The sequence below is a fragment of the Spea bombifrons genome, chromosome 13 (assembly GCF_027358695.1).
Source record: "Spea bombifrons isolate aSpeBom1 chromosome 13, aSpeBom1.2.pri, whole genome shotgun sequence".
In the NCBI taxonomy this organism is placed as follows: Eukaryota; Metazoa; Chordata; class Amphibia; order Anura; family Pelobatidae; genus Spea; species Spea bombifrons.
Genome location: NC_071099.1, coordinates 23243394 through 23253712, shown reverse-complemented (window position 1 = coordinate 23253712; position 10319 = coordinate 23243394). Strand labels below are relative to the sequence as shown.

At 41.0% G+C, this 10319-nt stretch overlaps 1 protein-coding gene across 2 annotated transcripts; it reads left to right on the top strand.

Moving 5' to 3' along the window:
- The first annotated feature begins 3938 nt into the window (after positions 1-3938).
- Positions 3939-9069, top strand: PCTP (phosphatidylcholine transfer protein). Of its 2 annotated transcripts, none has more exons than XM_053452718.1 (6): positions 3939-4112; positions 5499-5616; positions 6361-6440; positions 6841-7012; positions 8218-8285; positions 8963-9069. In XM_053452718.1, the coding sequence occupies exons 1-6, from the start codon at positions 3984-3986 to the stop codon at positions 9047-9049; spliced, it is 654 nt and encodes a 217-aa protein (XP_053308693.1). In that variant the 5' UTR covers positions 3939-3983; the 3' UTR covers positions 9050-9069. The 2 variants fall into 2 exon arrangements, with proteins under 2 accessions (XP_053308693.1, XP_053308694.1); XM_053452719.1 differs by having other exon boundaries at positions 3992-4043.
- The last annotated feature ends 1250 nt before the right edge of the window (positions 9070-10319 follow it).

Below are 10319 nucleotides of genomic sequence, written 5' to 3'. Positions count from 1 at the left end.
TAATTATATAAATATAAATAAATGAATTATATAAATATAAATAAATATCCATAAATATATAATCATTAGATACAATGTATCTGTAATTCAGGTCTATAATAAATCAGAGATGTACAGAGAGTAGAAATGGACAAAAGTGAGAAAATGATCCGGATCACTGAATTTGTGTGACGCTACCTGACTTTATTCTCCAGCCGAGAGCGTGGATAAAGCTTTCTTCTTGCCCTGCGATTACCGATTTTCACATTGCGTTTTAAAAAGGGGGGAGAGATTTATTTATTTTTAAAGTCCAATTAAATTCCACGTACCTTTAGCAAATCATAAATGGATCTTTTAAAAGAACCGGTCCGGAAACGAGTTTCAGAAAGTATATCGTCATCTCAACGATGCGAACGAACGAAGCGCTAAATCACCGCATCCAGTCCCGAAACAAATGACTTCCAACCAGATCCACAGACCTGCTTTCGATTCTGTGCAAAGCGTGTTCTCTGCGTGTTCTCTGCGTGTTCTCTCGTGCAATTTTTTTTCTCTACCTTTTTTTTTTCACTCTATCCTTGTGAACCGATGACAGGACGCAAGCAGGAAAGCGAAAAGTTACTACTCCCTGTTGTCTGCGTACGTCAGTTCGCTGGGTGTTACTTCAAACCAAAAGGAAACATTTGGAAGCTGGTCCCCCTCCATTTATTAGTCTTTGATGGTCCGAGGGCGTAGAAGGGGAAACAGGAGGATCTGCCAAAACCAGTTCAATATCTGAGCGCTATTGTCTGATCTTCTAGAGGTCCTCAGCGGACAAGACAACTTTGGGCTTACCTTATGCTCGAAAAGATTTATTTTCCTGAATGAGAAAACAAAGCCGTTAAATGGTCTCCAATTAGTTTCGTTCGTTTAAATATACAGGAAACTTCCATTGTTTCCACCAAGGAGTCCTTCCTTTAATTAATCTGTGATGAAGAGGACGCATTTCTGTATTATTCAAAGACCTTTAGCATGCCCTGTTTTGCCTAACTTCTCAATGTTCATCCATAGGATTACCATTGATGATTTTCTTTACTTTACTGAGAGGGTGGTGGATAACTGGAACAGCGTCCCAGCAGAAGTGGTAGAGGGTAATACAGCGAGGGAATGTAAACATGCATGGGATAGACATACGGCTCCTTAATCTAAGACGAGACCAACGACTGATTAAGGTTTGAGTCGTTACAGCAGGAGACTAGACAGGGGCCGAATGGGGCCGATCTGCCAGCAGGTTCTTTGTTTTTATTAGTGGTTATAAAGTACCCGTTACAGTACAGACCAGCACTAATTCTTATTGAATATGTCAGATTACGCAATGAAAGATCAACTAAGGTTCTTCTCATCAACAATGTTGCATGGGGTTAGCGCTACAAACGCGCCTGGCATTTGGAGAGGGATAAGGTCTAACACCCCATCTCTTAGCATCTCTGGAGGAGTTTCCCGTAGCCTTGTTTAAGTCACCTGGAAGGAGAATCGGGATAAATCTATGGTTACTGAAGTCCCACTTCGACAAGATGTCTCTCCCATCTTCACTAAGTTTCCTTATAGTCTTTACAGAAGGAGAAATCGGGCGACTCTACGGGCCGAATGGTTCTTATCTCAAAATTCTATATTTCTGTGTGCTGGTTGTCAAATTAAAGCCCCCAATGATCACAAAAATCCAGATATGGACCTCAAGAAACACCAGATGGATTGTAAGACATCTAGAACCATTAATACACGATATATTATTACTCTGCTGTGATTAATGTATCTTCTAATACAAATGGAACCAGAAATCGACAAGTCGTTCCCAATCCCCGTGCGAACTGCGTTCCCAGGCTCGTCTGGCAGATCACAAATTCTTTTTTTTTTCTCTTTTTATTAACTTCTCTCTTCAGGAAAGCAATCAGGAAGCTTCCGTTAATGCTTCCTTTGCAATGACGTCCGATGCGGCTTCTGCTGCTTTGAGCAGCGTTTGGGAAAGGTTAGCTTCTGACAATGTATAAAGAGATGCAGGAACCGGGGTTTATGCCGACTAATTCAGAACGGTGCGTCTGCAGGTGTAACTGATCAAAACACAAGCTCATTCTATATAATAACAGAACATAAAAATAATAATAATAATAATAAACAAAAAATAATAATAATAATAATAATAATAATAAACAAAATAATAATAATACATTAAAAATAAAAAATAATATTTACATTTTTGTACAACGTCTAACATTTCACTACTGCAGTCTGGTAGAGGAATTTTAAAATATTAAATAGAGGAATTCAAGGAATTATATTAAAATATAATTTTTTTTTTTAAAATGTGGCTTGAAATGAATGGCAGTAACGTTTGCTTCTTGTAGATTTGTTATGATTGTAGGTTATATATATATATATAGTCATAGGTATATATATATATGCGTGTATATATATTTATATATATATTGATAGGTCTAGATATATATGTGTGTGTGTGTGAATGTATATATATATATATATATATATATATATATATATATATATATATATATATATACACACAGTAGTGGTTAATAGAATGGTCCGTCTGCCTCACACTCACTTTCCATTATTGTGCTTTGATGGGTCTTCTTATCTCCACGTCTTGATTAAAGACTGACTTCCTTAAGGAAACATTCCAGTATCCTCCCGAACAGCTATTACATAACCCGCGCTGTCATAACAATTGCATTTCCTATACTTTGCTAATTGCTGCCTAAAGCTTCCAGGCTCCATATGGAGTGAATGAAACATTACAGGCACTCCTCTGGTCGCCGGTGGGTTAAAGTAAGTTTTCCCATCTGGACTTAAAAGTTGGTTGAACTCGAATGTTTGTGCGTTTAAAGGGGAACTTTAATCTGTCGGCAGCCCCACACATAAGATGAGGTAGAAGCTGCAGCTCCCCTCCTCTTCAGTGGTCCCATGATTGTAGCCACTGATTGGTTGCTTGAAACAAATTCTGCATTTAAAACGGGGCACCATGAACATTTAAAGGGACCACACAGCTATCATATGCTTCGACGTGCATACGAGTGTCTGTTTAACTTCAGTGGAATGAATCTCAGATCTTTGCGGAGGAACCTGAGGTCAAGCATCCCACATGAGCTTTCACTCACCTCGGCCAGGCCCGATCTAACCAAGTGAGTTCGATTCTAGTGACTACCTGCAGAGATAATGATCAAGTAGGGTGTTTATGATGTAGATCTGGTTACTGAATAAGCTGACATTTGTCTTTCCGAACTACCTGGCGTCGTTATGTCAAGTTTTTCTATTGAATATTTAACCAAAGTAAACCGCGATGTCCTACAAGGACATACAACACACGCTGATAGCTCACTGACTTTACAACACGATGCCTGTCATTTATAGAGTCCAACGTATGTCACTGGAGACAGAAAAAGTTAGCGGTAACTGGTTTAAGGTGGATGCCTCCTTGTTTTCCTGCGACCTTCTTAATTTCATGCAGATCCCTGATTCTCAACCTCTTACAGCCCCAGCAATAGAATTTTATACTTTTACCCTTGGTGATCCTCTCTTTTTTTAGATACTCACACTGATGTCACGCAAACAGCCTTTTATTAAGGGAAATAGTAGTGGAGATAGCGGCCACCTCAGACAGGTCAAGCTCTGATTTCAATGGCTGCACTTCCATGCCACTGATTGGCCACTGATTGGCTGCTTCAATAAACAGTCCCTTTAAACCTTCAGAATTTAGAATAAAATGACATCACTGCTGTGCTTTTTATGCTTCATTAACCAGAGAGGGCAATTATTGTGTTTGTCTTAGTGGAACAGCACCTTTATCTGGAGACCTGGGAGCTCTCTTGCAACTTCCTCCACTTTGTCACGCCCTACTAAGGGCGGAAGTGAGTGGCGCTCTCTGATTGGCTGAACTGGATCTTCCTGCGTTCTGATTGGATACGGCTCGGCGTGGAGATTGACGTGCCCTCTGTCCTGTCGTTGCCGGTGTCATGGAGCTCCGGTTCTCAGAGCAGCGGTTCCAGGAGGCCTGGGGCGAACTGGACGAGCCGGTACTGCCAGCACCATGGGAGCTCTTCACCCAGTCCATGGGCTTCCAGATATACCGCCTGTATGAGCAGGTAGCTGCGATCTGCCCCCTGGGGGTAATATTCAGGCTCTTGGCACCAAGATACCCCCTTCAATACTCCCCGGGTCTGCTGCCGGTGACGTAGGGGCAGAAATGAACTCCGAGAGCCCCACAATGCCTTGCTTTACTCGGCAACCTTCCCTCTGGGCACTTGTTACATTTGTTACATTTTGTTACATTTTGTTACATTTTGTTACATTTTGTTACATTTACATAAAAAGGGGTTTCTAAAATACAGGGAATGTTTACAAATAAAACATTAGCAACAAAAACAATCTGTAGAACATTAAGTGATCATGTGACGAAGCAGGGAATAGAAATAATCATTTATTCAATATATGCCCCTATACATTCTATATATACATTATATAATTATATATATAATGTCCAGCTGTGGATTATTACAAACTGTTTATTCAGTTATTCAGAGAAGACAATTTCCTAAATACAAAAAGCAAAATGGCTTAATATTTTATATATATATCATGTCATATAATTATTGGCAGGAATAAAATGTATAGATTCTAATATATATATGTATTGTTAACAAACCAAGTTTGATGCCTCTTCTGCACCCCTGGGGAACCCATGAGAAACCTAGAACACAAACGTTCTAGGCTTCTCTTGTTTAAAATGCAGCTTTAGAATTGATCACAATCCACACCAATCGCATGAAAGGATCCCCGGCCGTGTTATTGCAGATATACCGTCATGAGACAACTCTATGGGCCCCTGAGGTCTAATAATTAGGGGGTCTCTCTGATAGCCCCCCTGCAGGGCGCCCCAGGTCTGTCAGGGGCAAATCGATGTTACCATTACAGCCAGCCCTAGAAGCCAGGAAAATGTGAGCTCCATGGGGCAGAGTGCGGCATCTCATTAAGATGACCCAATGCCTGGTCTCTGGCTACTGGATCTGCTGGAATGAAGGCCATCTCTGTTTAGCCGTTTCTATTGCGAGACATCTGCCAGGCGGTCTCAATGCCCTGCTCTCTGACTTGATCCGTCCTTCGACTCATTATAGCTTTTAAAGGTGCTGTTCCAGCTACTCTGCAGAATTCACTTTTGTAACCAACTGGCACGTTAGAAACACCATCCCTAGTACTGCTGAATGCCCAAAGCCATGCCAGAAATACTTCTTAAATCATGCCAAATTCACAATTTTTAACAGAAGCTCTTGTCATGTGACACAAATGCAGGTATTGATAGCTTGTTACCATAGAAACTAAAAATGCTTCTTAAATGTCTGTTATGTAGTTTTCTGATAAAAGCGCACCTTTCGTTGAAAACTTACAAGGCGGGCGGTAACTTTTCACCTATACGTATGCTAGTTATTTATTTATTTCCCTGTTAGCAAATAACGTTCTCTTTTGCTTTATAGCATTCTGGGCTGTATCAGTATAAAATCTACGGCGGTCTCTCTGACTATCCCCCGGAGCGCTTTGCTGATGTCTACATGGATTTAGAGTATAGGAAGCAGTGGGACTCGTACGTGAAAGGTTCGTATAGTGCATGGGTCAATCAAAAGATACTCCCAAGCAAAATGATCGAGTGGCGGTGTTATAATCCGATAAATGTATCCGGAACGTTCGATACGCGGCGTAAAGGGTGGATACTCGTACCCGGTAATCTGTATTGGAAAGACCGGGGGTTATTTATAAAAGCAATTCTTCTGTAACGCAAGCAGTAAGAGTACCTTCGAAACTAAACGTCAGGACTGGTCTTTATAAGTAACTCCAGATGTGTTCTTGGGATTCATCTCATCAAAGCGAAATAGTGCTGCCCTCTGCTGGCCAAATGTGTTTTTATTATTTATAGTTTTATATAGCGCCGTCATATTCCGTAGCGCCGTACAATGGGAAGACAGGACATAACAGGTAGTATGTATCATAACACTTTGACTTACAGAAACAACAGGTGAGGAGGGCCCTGCTCAAAAGAGCTTACAATCTAGAGTTACTACATATATATATATATATATATATAGTATTTTAATAATGAAATAATGGGGTGATATTATGGGGTCAGTTAGACAAATTCACTAAGCCCGTCTTTGTTGAGCCAGACCGTAATATCACACCAGATTGACCTTTATCCCGGTTTCCACTTGATATTATAATAAAGGAGCCAATATATTTGCCTCATTCTTGCATATTTGTTTTTGTCTCCGGAGATTTAGAACGTAAGAAATCATTGATTTATATTATTGCGCTGATAATGGATTATCTTTCCTTTTCGGTCAGTACTGCAGGAGGAGGAATCTGGAGAAGACAAAGTAATCTACTGGGAGGTGAAGTACCCGCTTCCTTTATCCAACCGGGACGTATCCTTTTAGAGTTATTCACAGGGGCGCTGCATAGCCGGGGTGACCTTTATTTCAATTATTGGGAATAAAATATCATTCTGTATCATTTTATGTCTTCCAACCCGCTTCATCAACAGACAATAAGGGTCTTCTCACTAGCACAGGTGGACCTGTCTGTCTTCTCCTGAAAGGCCCGCCAGCTACGCTACCAGGAAGCCCTTAGACCCTGAATTTTTTCGTATTTTAGTAGGTAGGTTTTTATGAGGGAACGGCTCGGGCTGACATGATTGACTCGGGCCACCGCTAGGTTTCATTGTCGTTCCGCCTTGGCCACAAGAATAAGACACCTAAGCGAATGTAAAGCCTTAGTCTGTCCATCTACGATCGCGCCGAGTGTTTCCTTGACTCTTTAGCGAAGTACGTCTACGTCCGTGAAAGGCGCGATCTGGACGTTGATGGGAGGAAGATATTTGTGGTTCTGGCCAAGAGTGTATCGGCTCCCCATTGTCCGGAGAAGTCGGGAATTGTCAGGGTCAATGGTTACGAACAAAGTGTGGCTATCGAAAGTGACGGCAAAAATGGATGCAAAGGTGAGGTGGGGTTGGGGCTTCCTGAAAAGATTAACGTTCGAAGCAGCCAACTCTGGGGTTAAATCTTATCTGTCTTCCTGTGTTACAATGGCGTTGTCACCTCGTTCCCACAGCCTCGTAATGTGGGAATCCAAGACTCTATACATGTGGATTGGGCTTAAGAATTCTATATGTCCAAGATTTACCTAAGCGGGTGATCAGCGGAATAATGTTATATTTGTCTACCCCTTGGCTCTGCTTCGTTGAGGTTAAATAGCCAGACAAGATACAATGATTAAAACAATAATAATAATAAATAAAATTAAAGTGCACGTGACTGCTGGACTGTCCCCTTTATATAAAGTTATAATATATTTTATTGTAAAACTGGATTTTTTTATTGTATTTATTCTTTCGTCTGGCCAGAGGACATAGAGGTCAAACCCATTTAATAATTCACCTCCCTTATCTAATTATTGACGGTTTTCATGCAATATGACTGTTTTTACCTCGGAAGTGTTGAAATGCATGTCACGTTATCTGAAGTAACCTGATGACGATAGACGGGAAGGTATCTGTTTAATCAATAATTCATCTTATCTACACCGTAGAAATGTCTAAGCCACGATTAGTGCTTTCGCGGCGCCCCTACTGTAGTCCCAGACAGAATTCTCTGCATGGATTGCACCTAAACGCGTCTTACGGCTATCGGGATACTAAAAACCCGCGTTCCGCAGCGTAGAATGTTTACGTTCTTCAAGGAGGACGGTGTTACCTCTCAGGTGAGATGTCCAGCACTGCGTCACACAATAAAAGTGTGTCCTTCAGAGCCCTTCTATAGACCAATGCATATTAAAGCACCGGCCCTAACCCTCTGTCCACTTACCTGAAGTAGAAGCTGCAGCCCTGCAGCTGCCGTCCTCCTCCGTGGTCCGACCATTCTTGCCTCTGATTGGCTGTTTGAAGCAGCCAGTCAGCGGCAGGAAAGCATTCCCATGGAAATCAATGGGAGCATTTTCCACGCATGCACGCGGGGGGGGGATGTCTGAATAGACCCCACCAATCCACCAATTGGCAGAACCAATCACCGAAGCCTCCATTGTTATTGTATAGCGACTCACGTCTAGCTTGTGATGCCTTTGGGATTTAAACTGGTTGATGCAATGAACGATATTAATGCGATCAAGCCTCGGATTTTGAGTTGTGTTCCTCTTCGGTTCTTTCAGTCTTCATGTATTATTTTGATAATCCCGGAGGTCTGATCCCCGCGTGGCTCGTTAACTGGGCAGCCAAGGTAAGAGGAACAGTCTCGTTCGCACGTCTATATTTATATTTATATACCACATGACTATATATTTCTACTCAAAAAGACATAACGAATTCTAATAGTTAATTAACGATCGGATGTTCCCCGCAGCAGCCAATATTAGTGGTTTCTGCCCCTTTAAATCCAGAAGCGCGTTTTGTATCTTCATCGCTTCGTTGCCTAAAAGGCCGGCTTTTTTACCCCATTTCCTTCCAAACCCGCTATGCCGGGGGCATCAAAGCGCCCCCCCCCGCGTTTATTTTATTACGGAGCCAGATGAAGGCAGAAAACAATTCTCCGTACTGATGTCACTTCTCCGGTATCCTGCTGCTAGCCCCTCCAGATAAGCGATTGACGTAAGGAGACGCGGATATCGTATGAAATCTGATTAGAGGAGTCTCCGGTGTTCGGAGGGGAAGGGTGGTGCTTTGGAATATTGTCTATGTTTTGACGGTGGAGGCTTTTAAGAAACAGGACTCGGTTTTAATGGTTTTGGTTTCTGGCTCGTTTTAACCCTTTGAGTTCCCAGAAGACCCATTCTAGTTATAAACCATCAATTTTCTTATTTATTTTTACATTTTTTTAAAAAACCTGTATATCATTTTTGTCAGCGTTTGATGTATCTGGTATATCCGCGTTTTTTTCTTTTTATGCTTGCGTTACAGAGCGGCGTCCCGAACTTCTTGACCAACATGCAGAAGGCTTGCAAAGGCTACGAAGAGCAACGGACGAAAACCCTTTCAAAGAAATGAAACATGCGCGGAAATGTCTGTGGACAGAGAGACCAGAAGAGCCCTGTCCACCTTTTGCCCGCCGGAATGGGGTATAATTTTCAGGGATTTAACTGTATACAGCGAGTGGCACCGATGGAGGTGTCTCGGATAAATGCTCTGACCTTGACGCACCTCGTCATTAGAGTATAGAGTTGTACTGTTAGTCGCCTGTTTGGTAAAGATGATCCCTTTATTGGCTTACCCAAATATAATAATAAATATATATATATATATATAATAGATTGTAAGCTTTCAAGACTATCTAGGTCTTGTCTTGAGATAATATACCTAAAGGAGAGACCTATGTAGTCCCGAAAGCTTGCAATCTATTATACTGCAGATTGCCAACAGAGGGGTCATCCTTACCAGATCTCCAACATTAGCAAGAGCGTCCTTAACGTTTAAACTGTGGCTGAGGATGGCTGAACTGTAACAGTCTGATAATCGCTGCTACATTTTAAAAAAAATGTTGTGTAATATTATATATTATGTCATTTCTGTTAATTTATGCTGATTGTATGCTTTGGGCATTGAAAAAATGATGCCGTTTATCATGGATTTGGCCCAACTGTTTAACAAGCAAATGGTTTACTAAAAAAAATATTCTGCTACCGATAAAGAAAAGCTTTAAGGAGAGGCCAGCGTTCTTTTAACAAAGGTTCTGTAGGAGGCCGGAGGGGGACGTTAAAGTCTTTCGGATATATTTCAAAAAGTGTTATTTTATAAATCCTAAATGTAAACAAATGTAAATGAAAAGTCGTTCAATACAAGTTTCCTTTTTTTCCCCAGCGTGTTTCCCCAAGTTCTTGTTTTTCGTACTTAATGCATTCATGTGGATTTGCATGAGCCGAGGGGAAGAGAGTGCCCTGAACTGGGGCATACGGTAAGGGGTATTGTTACCCCAGCTTTACATTTGGGAAGATATATTAAGTCCTCTGCCGTGTAAGGCTAATTGTTTAGCGAATATGCATTTATTATGTGTACAAGCGCCAAACCGATACTAGTTATTCAGAGAAATGGATAAATGTTTGTACGATATAAGTTACAATGTTTCACATAACGGAAAAACAACATACAGCCTGAAGAAGAATTCACAAAAGAAAAAAAAAACATCTTAATTACTTATTACCTTCAAATAAACAGATCGACGGAACAACAGAACCTTTGGAAAAGTATTATCTTCCTATTTTAGACAGTATATAGACAGTTTATTTTTTAATTATATTATCTGTATTTATATATATATATA

What these genes read in the sequence shown, in the direction of transcription:
- PCTP (XM_053452718.1), top strand. Translation starts at nt 3,984, where the DNA reads ATGGAGCTCCGGTTCTCAGAGCAGCGGTTCCAGGAGGCCTGGGGCGAA. An exon ending in TATACCGCCTGTATGAGCAG is followed by an intron (nt 4,113 to 5,498) that starts GTAGCTGCGATC and finishes TTTGCTTTATAG; the next exon opens with CATTCTGGGCTGTATCAGTA. An exon ending in TCGTTAACTGGGCAGCCAAG is followed by an intron (nt 8,286 to 8,962) that starts GTAAGAGGAACA and finishes CTTGCGTTACAG; the next exon opens with AGCGGCGTCCCGAACTTCTT.